General features: G+C 58.5%; 1 protein-coding gene across 3 annotated transcripts in view; it reads right to left on the reverse strand.

The window, feature by feature from the left end:
• The window catches only part of SLC39A11 (solute carrier family 39 member 11), a 176,324-nt gene that overhangs the window by 2,296 nt on the left and 154,924 nt on the right, over positions 1-19,104 (reverse strand). For all 3 annotated transcript variants that reach the window (XM_015570620.1, XM_006754593.2, XM_015570616.1), the window contains 2 exons: positions 488-586; positions 121-279 (listed from right to left, as the gene is read on the reverse strand). In XM_015570620.1, the coding sequence (XP_015426106.1) occupies positions 121-279; positions 488-586 (258 nt within the window). The remainder of the gene's footprint in view (positions 1-120; positions 280-487; positions 587-19,104) is intronic.

Genomic DNA, 19,104 nt, shown 5'->3' on the forward strand with positions numbered 1-19,104 from the left:
GACAGGGACAGGGACAGGAGCAGAGACAGGACCAGGGCCAGGGGCAGGGACAGGAACAGGGGCAGGGGCAGGGACAGGGACAGGAGCAGGGACCGATGGGGGAGGGGGCAGCTCTCCCACCTGATCTGCGCCTCGGGGATGATGTCGTCCATGACCACGTAGACCATGGCGCCAGCAGCGAAGGCCAGAGCGTAGGGCAGGAGGGGCTCGGCCAGAACCACGGCAAAGGCCCCAAAGAGCCCGGCCAGGGGCTCCACCATGCCGCTCAGCTGCCCGTACCTGAGGGAGAACAGACACGCGCATGGGCACGGCGTGGCTATGCACAGAGGTTCCGCCAGGCCCTCGGGTTTTACCAGAAGCGCCCGATTCGCTTCCAGGTCAGAGGGGCCGCCTGGCAGAAAGAAGCAGCACAGGGCACGGCCCGGATCTCTGCCTTGGCCGTAGCGGCCATGACCCCGGCCTGGGACGGGCGCTCGGACGCACTTACCAGAAGGCCCTCCAGGTGGAGAAGCCAGCCCCGCGCAAGGGGAGGCTGACCGCCAGGCCCTCTGGGAAGTTCTGGATCCCGATTCCAATGGCCAAGTTCCTGAAAGACCAAGAAGACCCATGAAGGGGGCGTCCGGAACCGCCCGGGCCCAGGGCATCCTCCGGTGTCAGCGACCCAGGTGAGGGCTGGGCAGCGGAGGAAGGAGGAAGGTTAGGGCACGGGGCCGGAGGGGGGCACAGGCGAGGGAGGGGGTGCATGGATACGCCACCCCTCCATGCTGCCCGGGTGTTAGGACGGCCCCAGCTCCGCCACGTAACTGTACGGCTCTGCACACATCATCCAACTTTCCCAGCTCGGTTTGTCTGTCACGTGGCAGAAGCCACCTGGGGCCACAGCATCTCCCATGATGGTCGCTGTGGCCCAGCAGCCTGATGAAGGCCTCTGGGGTTCCCAGCACCCGGAGGTGCCAGCACGCTTTGGTCTCCTCTCCCCGAGGGCATGGGGGTGGATCGATCACATTTTATCGAGAAGCAACTTCAGAAGTGGGACAAGAGTCCGATGCAGAATCGGACAGTGGCCCTGATCGCCTGGGTCTGGGCTCGGCTTCTCCACGGACTCCCGGGCGGGTCCGGACCTGGCACGGCGCTTCCTCGGGCCCCGGTGATGCTCCCCACGGTCCTCTCTGCTCCTGCCTCTGCAGGACACAGTGCTGCGCAAGTTGGTCAGCTGGTCGGAGCCAGGCCTTGAGAGCCGGCTTCCTGCGCAGACCAGGCATCCGAGTGCAGAGGGAGAAAGCCCCAGAACGAGACGGACGGGAGCAAATGCAGCGTGCGACCCCCGGGGGAGAGGCGCGTGCCTGGATGAAGAGCCCGCCTCCGGCGAGTGACAGCCAGGAAACTCTCAGAGAAAGCCAAGCATCGGCCTGAACACAGTGGGAGGGCGGTGCCTGAGCGACCCGGGCTGGACACGTCCGTGGGCAGCCCCTCCACGGAGCACCCGTCAGATCACCACAGATCTCCCGGGCGAGAGAAGGGGCGCCACTTGGCAGGCAATGCTGGGCACGTGGCCCGGAGGGTGGGGGGAGGATTAGAGAGAAAAGGAAGCTCCATCCACTGTCACTTGTCTTTCCGGCCCATTTGCTCACGTCTGTCCCTCTGTTGCCAACAGGGATCCACCCACCAGCTCAGCGACAAGGGGATACTCCCCCTTCCTCCTGCCCGCTCACCCGCCAGGCTCCCGGAACGGGGACGCCCTGGCTGCCTGGACGGTCCCGTTAGGCCGGCTCTGGCCACGGTCCCCTGTTCTGCTCCCCAGCAAAGAACATGGGGGACTATCCTCAGAGTTTAACCTTTTTATATTTGGGCTTGTACCTCAGCCCATGCACACATTTGACAGGGCTCAGAGCCCCAGACACACACACACACACACACACACACACACACACACACACACACGGAGGCTCTGGGGGTCAATGTTTTCCTAAGAGACTCTCTGACCTGGGGGCCGCCCGCCAGGCGAGGAGACACTGAGGAAAGACTGGCCCTCGCAGAGCCTTGGCCTGATAAACACGGAGCTTGCACGCCGTTCAAAATAACTCTCATCCCGTCTCCTGCTGACAGTCTCAGCTTCCCCTCAGCACCTGCCCATCAGAGTGATGGCGTCTGCGGTGTTATTACTCGTTCTCTAAAAAAGAAAACTTCTGGTGTCCTGGGGACAGCAGGTCACGCCCTGAGGACACCTGATCGTGTGGCCCATGGCATGTCCCAGAAGGGCCCTGGCTATGTCACCATCTGCTGGCCTCTCCCCCGGCTCCCTGGGATCCCACCCCCTTATCTCAGGCAGCTCTCTCTGTTTACTTCTTCTCTTTATTCTTAAATATATTGTTATTGATTTCAGAGAAGAAGGGGTTGTGGGGGAGAGAGAAACATCAATGATGAGAGAGAATCATTGATGGGCTGCCTCCTACAGGCTCCACATTGGGGATCAAGTCCACAACCCGGGCATGTGTCCTGACCAGGGATTGAACCGTGACTTCCTGGTTCATAGGTTGATGCTCAACCACTGAGCCACACAACCCGGGCTCTCTCCATTTATTTCTGAGGGAGGAGGGGCTCAGGCAGGCTCTGACCTCCCCCACGACCCATGAGCCACCTCACAGGAAACGACTGAGGATTTTAGGCTCTGAGGGCCACCAGGTGTCTGTGGCTACTACTCAGCTCTGCCCTTGCAGTGGGAGAGCAGCCAGTACATAAGTGAGCGAGTAGGGCTGTGTCCCAATAAAACTTTATTTACAAAACCAGGTGGTGGGCGGAGTAGGCCCGCAGGCTGTGGTTGCTGGTCTCTGCCCTCATATCTCAGCAGCTGCACAAAGATCTGACCAGATGGGACCGGCGACCCCAGGAGGGTCTTCCCATGAGCAAGGTCCAGGGGTCTGACCAGATCTGGGGCCTCGTCGTCGCCGTGTGGAAAGAGCACTTGGTGGCTCGCTGTCCATGGCCGTCACCTGCCTTCATGTCCTCATGACTTACCACAGCCTGACCTTGGAGAGCCGCCAGCCCAATGTCACCAGCAAGTCAAGGTGGGGCTCCCCGGCCAAAGTCCTCGCCAGGACGGGGCGCTGGCTGCGGCCGTCCGCCTGGCGGGCTGGGGAAGCCTCGCCACATCCTGCCGGAGCCACCATCCTGATAAGCAGCACAGAAACGCCATTCTTCTGTCCCGGGCACGCCTGGCTGCCCTGCCCTGCCCCAGCGCCGGCATGGGGCGCACAGCCCAGCCAGGGCCCGCCCTTGGGATGCTGCCAGGCCGCTCTGAGGGTGCTGTCTCACTGGGTGGTCATGACTCTTTTCTGGGGGCTCCTGGCTCCACCAACCGCGACAGCGAGGGCTAGACCATGGCTTTTCCATCCTCTCAACCTTCATAGATATCCCTTAACATACACGCATACATACGCATACATACACACACACACACACACACACACACACACACACACTCACACACTCACACACTCACCGGGGCCCCTTGCTCTGCTCCATGCTGTGCATCTGTTAGGGGTGACCCCCTGGAAAGGCTCAGTGACCCCCACACCCTCTGTGCCCCATCCCACTGGCATCAACTCCGGACCATGAATTAAACCCAAAGCTCCCAGCCCTGGCTACACACTCCAGTCACCAGGGACTGAAGAGGTCACCAAGGGGTGAGGATGTGGATGGTGCTGCACCTGCTCCAACTCAGGACCCCTTCCCTGCCACCCCAGGAAATAAACTTAAAAGTCCCAGAGTGCTGCTTGAATTTTGTGATGGGAACTGGGGTGCCCGACTGCCCAGGTTTGCCCGGGATACTGGGCGTTCAGTGGTGAGCCCCAGAAAGTCCCGGGCCCACTGGATGACTTGGTCACCCCTGGGAGCACCCAGGAGCCCGGGACATGGCAGAGGCGACCTTGGGCCAGAATTCTAATTTGCCACAGAGGATGTTCGCACGATCCTGGAAGCTACGCAGATGCTTGTAAAGAAGGTCCTACGGCCCTGACCAGTTTGGCTCAGTGGATGGAGAGGCGGCCTGTGGACTGAAGGGTCCCAGGTTTGATTCCGGTCAGGGGCATGTGCCTTGGTTGAGGGCACATCCCCAGTGCGGGGGGGTGGGGGGATGCAGGAGGCAGCTGATCGATGTTTCTAACTCTCTATCCCTCTCCCTTCCTCTCTGTAAAAAATCAATAAAATATATATTAAAAAAAAGAAGAAGAAAAAAAAATGAATATCCTACCCATGTTATGTGTGGCGACAAGCTTGGCCCCCTCCTGCTCCTTACGCGTTTTCTGCCACTATTACCCCCATTTTACAGATGGGAAAGGTGACGCACGGGGCGGTTAAGTGACTCATCCCAAGGTCACCCAGCCATGAAGTGACCGTGGGGACTCTTAATCACGACTCTACGCTTCGGTTCCTCCAGACTTCACACAGAGCCATCACGCCGTCTCTACGGTTACCTGGGCTCCCATCCCCCGCGGACAGGCAGCACTGCCTTAGGCCCGCTCAGCTAGTGAGCCGAGGGCCTGGCCCCTGGGGGAAGGAGAGCCGGAAGGGAGAATGGGCACCAGAGGCCCCAGGGCCAACGGGGCTGGGCATCTCCCCTTCGCAGGGCCTCTCCACCTGGCACTGCTGGCATTCTGGCCCCGTCACTCTGTCATGGGGCCTGCCCACTGCACAGCAGGACCATTAGCAGCATCCCCGGCTCCACCCACTAGATGCCGGTAGCCTCCTTCCAGCGGACACGACCCACAAGGTCTCCTGGGGTCCAACCGTCCCTGGCGGAGAACCACCCGCCAGACTAAGCAACAGTGTAGGTGGCTTTGCTTCCGGGGCAAACATCTGAACACCAGAAACTTCACTCCGGGCAAGGAAAACATCGCGCTCATGCATCTCACCGAGAATTTCTAGGCTCCGTGGAGCTGGGCCGGCCAGGGAGCCTGGCTGTGGCAAGACTGAGTCCTGGGGGTCGAGGTCGACACAACAGTCTGCTCCCTCACTCTGAAGGCGGCAGCCTCAGAACCCCAGGGCTGCGCACTCTGGGCACCTTGCACGTTCTGTTGGCGAACAGCGCCCCCTGGAGTTGTGCAACGAGACACTCCTGCTCGGACCCCAGCCGCGGAGTATTGCTCCGTGCAGAGTTAGTTCTGGGGTCGGAGGTGAGGAGTCCCGGGGGGAGGTGCTGGACAGCATCCTGGTTTCTCAGAGAACGGGCGAGTGAGCGCCCATGCACGCAAGCCTGCTCTCCGGGCTATGTTCTCGGCCAGGGGATCTCGGAAGGAGACGGCGCGCTCCCGGCGGCCCCGCTCACTGCCTTCAGATCCTCCCTGCGGACGAGCGTGTGCGTTCCTGCATGGCAGGCCCTGACATACTGTTGTGATTGTTATCGTCCGGCCATGAAAGGCCTGATTGTTGGGGCTGGGCGATGACATCACCGGCTTCCCACTTGGCGGCCTGGGGAGGCGTCTGATGAGCCGGCAGGTGGGAAGGGGCTGGATGTTCCCCGAAGGGCCGCCTGCCCTACCTGCTCAGTGGGGCTGGCCTGGCACGCAAGGGATCCTGCCACAGCCCCGCAGGCTGGAGAGAGGAGATGACCCAGTGCTCCCTTCCGGTCTGCCACCCTCAGAGTGGGCGGGGCCCAGCCCAGGAAGGTGCAGGGAAGGGTGGTGTCTGAGGGTGACTCAGGCCCTCGCTGCTGCCTCTTTTGCTGAAAGGTGGAGAGCTCCCAGGTACACCTGGGTCTCTGACTCCCTGTGGGGCGTCCTAGGGGCCTTTACCTACTCGGTCCCTCTGCACAGCCCAGGTGTGAGGCTGCCTGTGTAACGTACAAGGGCCCTGGGGTTGTCTACGCAAGAGTAACGTGCTTACTGCTGACGTAGCTGTGAGAAGACGCACGCTAGGAGGTCACAGAAGCGCCATTAGTGTAAACTAAGCAAATGCCCTCAAACCAATGAATGGATAAACTGTGCTCCAGTCACACAACGGAGCCCTGTGTCCAGCGATGAGAATGAACGAGGCCCCCCAGAGACACAGTTCTGAGTGAAACAGACACAACAGAGTCAACGTGGTGTGACTTCATTCACAGAGTCCTGCGTAGGCAGAGCTAAGCCACGCCTCCCTGTCCACCGGCTGAGATGCGTGTCCATGGCCAAAAGCAACAAACTTGCTGGTTAATTCTCCTTAAGGTATTTGGCGTTTTTTTTTAAAAAAATACATTTTTATTGATTTTAAAGAGAAAGGAAGGGAGAGGGAGAGAGAGATCGAAACATCAATGGTGAGAGAGAATCACTGATCAGCTGCCTCCCGCACACAGCCCACTGGGGATCGACCCCGCAACCCAGCATGTGCCCCAACCGGGAATTCAACCGTGACCTTCTGGTTCATAGGTCAAAACCCAACCACTGAGCCACGCCGACCGGGCAAGGTATTTGGCATTTTAAATACAATGCCTTTGAGCCGACAAGGAATCTCTAAAGGTGGGAATTCAGGTTCTACCTGGGTCGGCTCACCCTTTTGGGGAAGAAATGACTTCCCCTTGTCTCTTAGTAAGTGTCACTGCAGCTGAATGCTGAGCAGAGAATGGCTCAGACTCTAAGTGTTGTACCTGATGAATTTTCAGAAACCTGACCGATTTCACGAAACCCACACCCAGATCAAGAAACGGAACGTGACCAGCAGCCCCAGAGCCCCACCCCCGGCCTCCTGCTCCTCCCTGCCCTGCAGAGCCCACCCCCAGGGGTACACCACCCTCACTGCTCAGGCACCGAGGGGCCGGGCCTGCCCCGGACCTCAGATAACCAGCTGAGGCGGCGTGTGAGAGCCGCCAGAGGGCCACGGGAGGGTTTGGGTGAGGAGGGCTTAGCGTTCTCATCGCCTGCACACTTGGCCTGAGGGTGGTTCCCTTTGACCACAGGTCTGGAGTTCTGCGTGGGGCATGTCCTCGGGATCCCCAAGCTTGCTCCTCCACCCCTGCCCCCCCCCCGACATCTCCTCTCACCCCAGTTCCTTCTTTGCTGAGCGCCGCAGTCTGTCCATCTGCAGAATCAACGTTTCAGGGGGAGGGGCTGCAACAAAAACATTTCGCTCTCCAGCAAAATACCACTGCCAACCACCAGAAAATGTTCCGGCACTTTGGCAGTTTCTTCTAAAGAGCATTAAGTGCCTTCATAAACACTTCCTATTGCTCGCACGCAGGAGGCCTACGTTCCTTTTCCACTGGGTGGACGGAGCCACCAGGCCCAGAGGGTGGGGGGGTGGGGGGTGAGAACACAGCCCAGGCCCCTCCTCAGCTCTCCCTGCAAAACCACAGGAGCCGGGAGGAGAGGTGGCCAGTGGCAGCCTGGGAAGGAGGACTGTGAGCTGTGCGTCACCCTCGGTGGCTACTCTCTCTATCACGCCTCCCACAATCCAACGGGATCCTGTGGATCTAACCTCAAAGGGGTCCAGCCCGGCCGGCGTGGCTCAATGGTTGAGCACTGTTGACCTATGAACCAGGAGGTCACAGTTCGATTCCGGTCAGGGCACATGCCCAGGTTGTAGGCTCGGTCCCCAGTGTGGGGTGATTCTCCCTCATCATTGATGTTTCTCTCTCTTCCTCTCCCTTCCTCTCTCTCAAATCAATAAAAACATTTATCTTTTTAAAAAAATTGGTCCAGAATCCAGGCGTTCCCTAGCTCCTCCCTCACCACGGGCAGGTGGGAGCCTCCCCATCTCCCGCCTGCTTCACCGTGACAGCCTCCTGCCCCGTCTCCCGGCTTCTTGCCTGCCCTGTGGTCTATTCTCGGCACAGCTGCCCTGTCCGCTGTGCTGCTTCTGTGCTCATGACCTTCCCCTGGCCGGCAATGACCTCTGTGTCCTGCCCTCCAGCCTCCATGCTCTCCCATAAACACTGCTGTCACTCCCACCCGAGGGCTTTCCACCGGAGCATTCCTTCTGGGATCTCTTGGTTTGCTTCTTCCCCACTTTCAAGACTAGGCTGGGTCATAGAAGACACAGCGACTTCCATCTGTCCCCCTGGACCATGTGCTCTTGGGGAGGCCAGCTGCCACATGGTAGGAGCCATACGGAGGTGCCATGCAACAAAGAGCCGAGGCCTCGAGCCAATGGCCGTGTGAGGCACCACCTTGGGGGCGGGTCCTCCAGCCCCAGTCGGGCCTTCAGATGATGGCCTCCCCGGCTGATCTCCAGAGAAACCCTGAGCAGGGACCCTCCACAGAGCCGCTCGTGAGTTCCTATCCCACAAACAACGTGAGAGAGTATTTACTGGTTGAGGCCACTGAACTTCGAGCTCTTTTGTTCCACAATAGGTGACTAAGTTAGTCACTTTCTCAATGAAATCTACCCTTACTCACTTAGCTAAAATGGTCAACCATCACCACAGTCCCATCCCCCTTAACCCTAGCCTCATTTCCCCCTCCTTCCTCTCCCTCCACCTCCTCATTTACGTCCTCCTCCTCCTCCTCCTGTTTTTTTAAAGCAATTCTTACGTGCCAACCTACTATATAAAGTGCCCATTTTTTATGTTTACTGCTCATTCTTTCCCCAGCAGAACAAGCTAGGAATCTTTGTTTTTTCACCAATGTGGTTCCAGCGCCTGGAAGAGCGCCAGGTGCACACGGTGCTGAAACAGACGTGCGTGCGGATCGGGGCCAGGAGTTCCAGCAAAGCTGGTATCTTCGCCACTCCCAGCTGCGGGCCATCGATCAGTGGCGGGGAGCAGTCACACCCCCCGGGGCTCAGTGTCCTGGGCTGCAGAATCAGGAGGTTAAAGAAATTCTGTGGGATCCCCACACAACGGGCGCACTGCAGCCTCTGCAGGTTCCCAGGGCCAGAGACAGGCCCTGCCTTTGCCAAAGCTCATTTCCCCGGCCGTGCACATCTGGAACGCCAAAACACAAAACCGCCACATGGCGCACATCTGGACAGCATAAACCCACCGCTCCGAGAGGAAACTCCGAAACGGCTGCTCAGCGAAAAACGCCGGGCGGGCCACAGGAGAAGGGGTGAAGGGCCCCTTTCTTTTCCGCCTGCAAAACAATCTTCTGGGCACGATCAGCGAGGCGGGATGCCCTGCTGCTGAGAGACGCGCGCTCCCAACAGCCCTCGGCTGCAGCCCCGGTCCCACCGCTCTCTGCCTGGCTCCCGGCCAATGCAAAACTCACAGGGTGCTTCCCCCACGCCCTTGTTGAGACAGAACTAAACCTTCCCTTATCCCCAGGGCACGTGGGCCCAGTTCAAAGCCGGGCACCACCTGCTCCTCCTCCTGAAGGGAGCTTTGGGCTCTGCTGAGAGACCGGGGCTGTTGGCTCGAGTGAGACCTCACATCTCCCTCCCTCTGCGCTGGGGAGAGAGCGGCCAGTCAGCCTGCTGTCTCCACGCAGCCTGGGCTCCCGGGACAGAGAGGAATGGTACTCCTTTACAAAGGAAACGCGTTTCAGGGGCTCTGAACGTCCCGCTATCTCTACAGCCAGCAAGGATAGGCCCTGCCAGGAGGGCGAGAGCGTGCAGGGGAATGGGGGCTTCTACGGGAAATGGGGGTGCTACCCACTTGCAACCTCTCGGCCAGTGATGCCACCAGCGTGATGGCTGAGACGCCCTGGAGCGCAGGGAGGCTGCGGGTGCAACGGGCGCTTTGGGGTCAATGTCCTGCGAACAGCGGGAAGGTGGGTGGAGGCCCCGGGGCCTGCCTTCCTCTCACGCCTTAGACTTCTCCTCTGGGGGCAGGTGAGGAGGCAGGAGCCAGAAGCAGGAAGTCAGGACCTCAAGCCCCACCCTGGCTCCCTGGCCCTCGAACACCAGCCCTTCCCCACGACTCAGCACATTCTGCTTTCTACCCTGAAGCCTAGCAGCATGGGAGGCACACCGCCCAGCCCCTCCCGCTCCCGCCCTCGCAGAGGGACCGGAAGGAGATGCTGGGAAGGCATCGAAGGAAGCCATCTTTTCCTCCAGTGCCTCTTCCCTTGGCCGATTTCATCCAGTCTCGTCTCTTGCACTGTGACATCTCCTAGCCGTGAGTGTGACTATATCCTGAGTGCCGAGTCCCTGTGGCGGATCACCAAATCCGGGTGAGCTTGGAGACCCCAAGCAGTGACGGTTGGTACCGGATGTACTGACCTAAGGGCAGCCGCTCCTAGAACCCATCGCATCCTCAGCTGAGGGTGCGAGGCAGCAGGGGTTCCTGAGCCTTGTGGGGTGGAAGTGGGGGTTGAGGGCTCAGTACACAAAACCCAGGGCCGGAGGCCACCCTGGGGCCACAGAGACCAGGGACAGAGGCGCATTGGGGACAAGGTCCAATGGCCGGTGGCCCGGCCCCATCACAGAGGATCTCCAAGGAGAAAGCTCAGCACCGGCCAGCTGCCCGTCCCCCTGGACAGGAGATGGGGCCAGAGAAATGGAGGCCTGTGTCCAAGCATTGTCGGAGGGAGGTGAGCCTGAGGAGTAGGCCTCAGAGGCTTGGGGTGGGGGGTGGGGGTGGGGGGGGGCCACAGGCCCCAAATTGTCCGAGCAGCCCTGGCCACAAGAACCGCAGGAGTCCACCCTTTGCAGCAGCGGGAGGAGAGGTGGGCTCCCCAAAAGCCCGAATGAGGCTGTCTGGGCAGAGGTCTGGGGAATCGGAACTGGGCTGGACTCCAGGGCCTCCCAAAAACAACCCCCAGCCCCCAACTCCCCGCTCAGGCGCCTTTCACACACAGGCAGCAGGCAGCAGTCGCGGGGCGTCCCAGTGGGGCCCTCCTCACACCCGTCAGGCCCTGGCCCTGCGGGGAATCTCTCTCCCGCGATGGGGGCCTGAGCGCTGGGCTCCAGAGAAGCCTGCGGACACCGGGGATGGGGACTGTCCCTCCCATTCCCTGAGGCCAGGGGTGCTCCGCTGGGGGCGCCTTGGCCCAGGGGACATTGGCCATGTCTGCGGACGTTTCTGATTGTCACACGGGGGCAGGCTGTGGCTCCGCTCCTTGCCTCCGATCCGGAGGCGACTTCCACCCTAAAGGAAGCTGTTTATTCCAATGGAGCCTCAGCCATCTTCTCATCAGCCCTGTTATTCATGTAACCGCCTGACCTGGGGGTCCATCTCAAGCTCAGGGTGAGAGTGGATAACCCAGGAGACCTTACTGGGAGGCACCCACTGTTTCTAAAACACAAACAAAATGGCAGCACAACACAACAAAGCCAAGACGCCCACCTCCTCGCCCTCTGCAGGACCAGCACCTGCAAGGGGGACGCTGGCGCAGTCTCTACGCGAGCTTGTCCACGTTTATGCTGCACCGACGGCGGGCGGTCCGGGAAGGGGTGGGCGCCCCGCCCTCAGACTGAACATCTACCACGTGCCCAAGTTATCGGTGGCTCCTGCGTAGGACTCGGGCTGCCCCTCCATTCCCATTCGCGCAAGCAACTGTTGGCAAGAGACCCAGCCTGGCCCTCCCGTGCAGCGAGTCCTCGGTAGGTCCTGGCTGGCAGGAAGGACCGAGGAGGGCAGGTGCCTGGATAAAACAGACACTCCCACGGAAGGAAGGGGAAGATGCCCAACGTCATGATCGCTCCGCATCTGCAGCTCCAATGAGATAGTGTGAGGACAGAATTTCCCCAACAGCCATCACGCCCTCCTACTGGGGGGTGGAGGTGGGTCGGGTGGAAATCCTATCGAGGTGAACGCGTTGCCAAGACCCCAAAGAGCAGCTGAGAGGGAGACAAGCTAGGAGAGGCCAAGCTCCCCCAGAGCGCCCAGGGAGTCTGCACCCCATCCCCAGCGTTTTCTCAGAGACGACAGAGCCCAGGGTTCCTCGCGGAGTTCTGGCAGCTTGGGGCGCTTCCCAGGCTAAAAGTGGGGGGTTCCTCTGCCCAACCCTTTCAACACTGCACATCTGACTGCTGCTGGGGCTCTTCGGGTCCCAAGGGGAGTGCCACCCGCGGGCTCAGCAGATTTCACAATCAGACCTTCGAGGGTAAATATTTGCGGTGACTCATAGAGAGGTTTCTCTGCTCTTGTTTTGGCCCCTAAAGACCCGCGGGGTTATTTCCTAGGCTCGTTAACAGCTCGAGATTATCCGCAGGCGACACCCAAAGGATTTGTCAGTCTCCCCGGACAGCTCAGGAGGCAGAGCCTGTGTTCCATGACCCCCCCACTCCCCCAGGCCCCAGAAGTGGCTGCACTCATGGTGCTGGAAGTCATAGCACCACATCCTGGTAAAGTCAACGATGCGAGTGTCCGGCTTGTGGCCTGGAGGCCCTGCCCAGGCTCCTGGGACAGGCAGACGATTTATGAGCCAGTAACACATCGTAAAAGTGAGCGGCAAGTGCCAGGGAGCCAACAAGCCAGGGCAGCCGCCCTTCCTCTCTGAGCAGAGAAGCGGACAGCCACCACCTGCACAGCCAGCCTGACAACGGCCAAGGGGACCCCCAGGACTTCCCTCGGGGCCCGACAGAGCCACTGCCACCCTGGGCTGCAGCCTCGGCCCCAGGGCCTGTGTCAGCCTGTCTAGGGCACGGGCCTCAGCCCAGGCCACCTGGGATTCCGACGATACCTTAAGCTCGTGGCCACCTTTTATCCCATAAAGTCTTGGGTAAAAGCATAATATTTAAATCAGATGGGAGCCTGCCTGGCTCCACACCCCACCGTGGAAAGGAAAGGCGTGAGCTCCAAGGGAGACAGTGTGAAACCGTGAGCGGGGCAGGCACTGGCCGTGGGGACAAGGGTGAGGAGGGAAAAGGGGAGCCGGCAGTGCTGGTGACGCTGGCAAATGACTGCAGGTTGTTACTGTTTATCAACTACTAAGTGCAGGAGGGGCGAGAGGAGGCCCAGTTGTTTGCATGGAAAATAGTTCGATATTAATAAATAACAACATGAGAATAAGCTCCTTCTGCCCCACCCTGTCTATTGTCATTTACATAAATATTTAAAATAGTTTAATAATACCTTATAAAGAATATCTTAATAATGCCTTTTAAAATATTTTAACGCCTTTAAAAATAATATTTATGCCTATTAAAATACATTTTAATACCGTTTTAAATATTTTAATGGTACCTTTTAAAATAATATTTTAATAATGTCTTTTACTAAGCAAGTATATACTCAGGCTGAGCGAAATATTCTCTAGAGCAGCGGTTCTCAACCTGTGAGTCAGGACCCCTTTGGGGATCGAAAGACCCTTTCACAGGGGTCGCCTAAGACCATCGGAAAACAAAGATATAATTACATGTTGTTTTTGTGATTAATCACTATGCTTTAATGATGTTCCATTTGTAACAATGAAATCGGGGGTCACCACAACATGAGGAACTGTATTAAAGGGTCGCGGCATTAGGAAGGTTGAGAGCCACTGCTCTAGAGTCTGTTGCTGATCCTTCAAAGTTTTTGCCAAGGGGCACGTTTATTCCAATTTTACACGAGCAGAAAAGGAGGCCACATGAATCCTAGAAGGCACAGAGCCTGAGTATGTCCTGCCTTCACCCAGGGGCAGGAGAGGCCGTGTGTGTAAGGACTTGGGACAGGAGAAGCCTGTGTAAGGACTCGGGGCAGGAGAGGCTGCATGTGTAAGGACTCGGGGGACAGGAGAGGCCGCGTGTGTAAGGACTCGGGGGACAGGAGAGGCTGTGTGTGTAAGGACTCAAGACAGGAGAGGCCGTGTGTGTAAGGACTCGGGGGACAGAAGAGGACGCGTGTGTAAGGACTCGGGGCAGGACAGGCCGTGTGTGGAAGGACTCGGGGGACAGGAGAGGCTGCGTGTGTAAGGACGCGGGGGACAGGAGAGGCTGTGTGTGTAAGGACTCGGGGGACAGAAGAGGACGCGTGTGTAAGGACTCGGGGCAGGACAGGCCGTGTGTGGAAGGACTCGGGGGACAGGAGAGGCTGCGTGTGTAAGGACGCGGGGGACAGGAGAGGCTGTGTGTGTAAGGACTCGGGGGACAGAAGAGGACGCGTGTGTAAGGACTCGGGGCAGGACAGGCCGTGTGTGGAAGGACTCGGGGGACAGGAGAGGCTGCGTGTGTAAGGACGCGGGGGACAGGAGAGGCTGTGTGTGTAAGGACTCGGGGGACAGAAGAGGACGCGTGTGTAAGGACTCGGGGGACAGGAGAGGCCGCGTGTGTAAGGACTCGGGGCAGCAGAGGGCCTTGGGTAAGGACTGCCTGGCTCCAGCTGACCGGCCCAGGCTGGTTACACATCTGGAAGAGCCAGCAGCTGGAGGCCTGGCTGTCGATCACCCCTGACTCACGGGAACTTCAGGGAAGACCGTGCCCTGACTCTGCGGGCCTCCACCGGGCCTGCTGGGGCCTGTCCCACCCTCCAAACGAGGAAGTGGCCTCAGCAGGCAGGGCCCACAGAACAAGAAGGGCCGTCAGACGCCTGAACGAAGGGCCCGGGGAAGTACAAAGTGCCGTCACTGTAGGAGGGGGAGCCGGGCTCTGAAAGGGCCCAGTGGCCAAGCATCACTGCAGGAAAGAAAGAGGGTAAGACTTTCTGGGCAAACAATGCCACTCTGCTAACTGGACACCCACCGCCGTGACCTCGTGCTGGACAGCCACCTCCACACAGGCCAGGCCGATCGGTGGCTGCCAGGCCACACGCCCATGTGCAGGGCTGGTGCCCTCCACTGGGACAAATGCCCCCTCTGAGCGCTGCTCCCAGGCAGTGGGGGGAGCGGGGGTGCATCAGCTGCCCCGGGGCGTCCCCTAGAGCAGTGATGGCGAACCTTTTGAGCTCGGCATGTCAGCATTTTGAAAAACCCTCACTTAACTCTGGTGCCGTGTCACATATAGAAATTTTTTGATATTTGCAACCATAGTAAAACAAAGACTTATATTTTTGATATTTATTTTATATATTTAAATGCCATTTAACAAAGAAAAATCAACCAAAAAAATGAGTTTGCGTGTCACCTCTGACACGCGTGTTATAGGTTCGCCATCACTGCCCTAGTGGCTCCTGGGATTAAGGGGTGCAGCTGGCATGGGAGGAGCTCACTAGGGCAGGGGCGGCTCACAGAGAGAGCTAGCTGGGGGGCCAGAGGGAGACAGAGAAGCAGAGACAGTGGCATGGAAAGGTCATGGCCACCTGGAAAGGTCGTGGCCACGTGGAGAGGTCATGGCCATGTTTCTGAGCATCTTGCCGACTCCCTCATCGTTGCCTACACTGAGCTCTGCTCTCTCAGATGAGACCAGTTTGCCCAGAAGTGCTGGCGTGACACACACTGTGGGGCCACCCAGCTCTAAAAGAATATCCAATCCCGACAGCATTCCGAGGCTTTTATCGATGCCAAGTATCTCCCTATAAAGCGAACATCTGGATCCAGGTTAAGTCAGCAAGAGTCCCCAGATGAAAAGGGAAGAAGCAAAAAGGGAACCAGGAATGTTAGAACTCAAAGGTGTCCCCCATTGAGGCCACCCCCGCCCCCTGCGCGCACCCCCCCTCCCCCACTGTCCTCGCTGCCCAAGAGGATGTGGGAGCACTTGGCTCTTCTCAGGCCCTGCTTCTCCAAAGCTGCTCCTGGCCTGGGGCCATCCTCCCTCCCTCCCCTCCCCCTCCTCCCTCTAATCAAAGCCGACATGAAGCCTGGCAGAGCTGCCCGCAGAGAGCGCTTTACCCAGTCAGCTGCCTCGATGCCAGGTGGGCGCTGGCCTGGAGCTCACAAGCCTCGCAAACGTTATTAAAGTCTTTTATATCAAAATTAGATCAATAAACCGTCCCCTTGGGTGGTCCCAGCACAGCAAGCATCCTGCTTTCCAGAGGGGGGCAGACGCCTCGTTATCTCGGGAAAACCACACACTCAGCAGTGGAGTCTGAGGCCCTTGTCCCGGGCCCTGAGCAAAGGGGCCCTGGTCTTCCCTGCCCCAGGCCGGACGCTGCCCCCGCAGTACCAGTCGTCTCCCCAGAGCCCAGAGCTGGGCACGCGGTCCCCCTGCTCAAGAACACGCCATGGCTCCCCCTCTCTGCAGCAGGCATGGGCAAGCTGGCCGGGCAGGACCCACCCTGTCCTGCTTGGGCAGATAGTTACTGCAGCCCAGTCCCCCCCCACCCACACACACACACACCCCCGGCCACTCATGGGTTGTATACGGCTGCCTCGGAGCTGCAAGGGCGGAGCTGAGGAGTTGCTGCAAAGCCTGAACGCTTATGATCTGGCTCTTTGGAGAGAAAGGTGAGGCTCACTGAGCCCTCATTTGGAAAAGGGGTCTCTGCAGATGTAACTGGGGGTCTGGGCAGGACATCCTCCCCTATGATCCGGGAGGGCTCCTCAGCCAATGATGAGAGTCCTTACACGGGACAGAGAGAGGAGACGGGCAGAGCAGGAGGCTCGGGGACGATGGAGTCAGACAGGCCTTATGCTGCTGATGCCCAGGACGGCTCGGAGCGACCGGGGCTGGAAGAGGCGGAAGGACCCTCCGCAGGAGCCTCTGGGGGGAGGGAGGGGGCCCTGCCCACCCCTCGACGACGTCGCACGGCCAGCCCCCAGAACTGGGAGAGAATCTTTCCTGTGGTTTTAGGCCACCCAGTTTGGGGTCATTTGTAAAAGCAGCCGCAAGACATGAAAACAGAGGGGGGTGGGCATCCGTCACACCTGGGCGCCGGATGGGGGGCGGGGAGTCTGCGAGGAGAGGCACGTACTAATTACGCCAAGAGAAAAGCATGTGTATTTAGGAAACAGGTTGGCTGGTGGGACTGAGAGTCCGTGGGGGTGGGGCGGAGGGGAGGGAGGCAGGGCCTCTCAGAGGAGCTGGCATTTCCACCGGGGGCTCAGGTCTGCACCTGGCCCTTCCCTGAGTCTGGCCGTGACCTCTGCTTCTTCCTTCCACCTGCCCCCATCCTACGCCCCACTCACCGACTACCTTTCTAAAGCACAAAACAGTCGCCGTTGCCAAGGTGCCTGCCAGGTGAGCCGCGGGATGTGAGCTGGCTCATGTTAATTCCCATTCTACGCTCGGAGGCCCAGGCTGGGGGGTCGGTGACACTTGCAAGGTTCCACCAAGGTCAGGCTCCTCTTTCTGCTGAGCTTCTGGGAAACTCCTCGCTGTCCTTTTTTAATTTTTTAAAATTACTTTTTAAAATATCTTTTTATTGATATTTCAGAGAGGAAGGGAAAGGGAGAGAGAGAAACATCAATGATGAGAGAGAATCATTGATTGGCTGCCTCCTGCACGCCCCCTACTGGAGACCGAGCCCTCAACCTGGGCATGTGTCCTGACCAGGAATCAGACTGTGACCTCCTGGTTCATAGGTCGATGCTCAACCACTGAGCCACACCAGCCGGGCCTTGTTGCCTGTCTTGTTCAAAAGCCTCCAGCGGGTGCCCAGGGCCTCCCATAAAAACCCCACCTCTTAGAGGAGCGCGTAGTACCCCTAACTCTCTGATTTCTGCCTAAACTTTCTTCTAATCGACTGCCACAGCCAATCAGGGACCGTCCAACTTACCCACACAGACCTGCTCACCTCTTTTCGGTGCTATAAACCACACTGTACATAGATGAGAAGATATTATCATCACTGCCTTCTCTTTGTGAGGCCTGGTCTGCTTACATACATCGTCAACGCAGAACTACGACAGCCTCAGAGACACGTTCTGGCCACGCATTCTGTGCACGGGACTTAGGACTGGCCCAAGGCTGGCGATGCCCACCTGCGCCCAGGGCGCCCACTATACTTGCCCACGGCCTTCTTGTTCCTTTCTGCTGATAGCCATCACATCAGCTTTCACGCGGCCTGCTGTGGTTTTGCCAAGGCCTTTGGTCGGTGTCACTTTACGGCTAAAACGTCGCTGACCACCCCCGGATGGAGGGGCCTCACTTCCATCTGCTCCCAGAGGGGAGCTGGGGAGAGGCCCCCAAATCCAAGCGTCCGGAACAATGAGCTCGTTATCCCACAGGACAAACCCCACTCGGATCACCTCGGCTAAGCTCTCCGTGGAAGGAACACGGAGACCCAGCCGGGGACCGTGCCCGAGAGCAGAACCCACCTTCCCACGACCCCAGGGGCTCAGCAAACCCCTCTGTCTAGCTTGACCTCTGCGTGGCCCTCGGGATGGAAGGGGAAGACGCGGGCGCAGGCTGCCAAGGCCCCCGGCCGCAACCCCGGGGCCCACAGTTTATTAGCAGACGGGAGCCACACAAGCGCCCTTATCACAGTCGCAGCTTTGTCCAGAGACAATGTTGCCTTTCAGATTGTGTTCCGCCCGGGACGGTGGATTTATAAACTGAACTGGTGACCGGGAACAGAAGCCCGGCTGCAAAGACTAAACGCCTTGTTCTCCGTGGGCCTGGGCTAGCGGTGTCCTGATAAGATAAACACAGATAATGAGCCGCGGGAGGGGCCTGCTGGTGTGTATATAAACGTATATATATCCACGTCTCCACGTCTGCATGCCGGGTGCACAGGCTGGGGTGGGGGCTGCTCTTCAGATCTGAAGGAGAAGCTAGATCGGAAGGAGAAGCCCGACCCATGTGGCTCAGCGGTTGAGCATCAACCTATGAACCAGGAGGTCACGGTTTGATTCCCGGTCCCGGCACATGCCCAGGTTGCGGGCTCGATCCCCAGTGCAGGAGGCAGTTGATTGATGATTCTCTCTCATCATTGATGTTTCTGTCTCTCTCTCCCTCTCCCTTCCTCTCTGAAATCAATAAAGACATTTTCTTTTTCTTTTTTAAAAAAAGAAAAACACATTTTTCTGGATATCTTTCCAGAAAGGAAGCTGGATATCACCGTAAGATGTTCCTTTTGTCTCTCTGAACAGCTCAGAAATATACTGGCGTGGTCACCTCTAAAAGGCGGCCCTGGACCTGTCCCCCCCAACCCGTATGTCCGTGTCGGGTAAGCAGGGCTCCTATTGTGGAAGCCGGCAATGACGTGTCTATGGGGTCTGTGATAACTGTCTCTTGTTTGTGTGTATGTTTACAAGTATCTATAATAATAAAAGCATAATATGCTAATTAGACCGGACGTCTTCCGGACGAGGCCGGGACTGCAAGGGAAGCCCGGGTCCTGGGTGCCAGAGGGAAGCTGGTGCTGGCAGCCGGAAGAAGGAAGGCCTACTCTTGCACGAATTTCATGCGTTGGGCCTCTAGTCCACAATAAAAGCAAGAAAGGAAGGAAGGAAGGAAGGAAGG

Source organism: Myotis davidii, unplaced genomic scaffold, assembly GCF_000327345.1.
Source record: "Myotis davidii unplaced genomic scaffold, ASM32734v1 scaffold172, whole genome shotgun sequence".
Lineage (NCBI taxonomy): Eukaryota > Metazoa > Chordata > Mammalia > Chiroptera > Vespertilionidae > Myotis > Myotis davidii.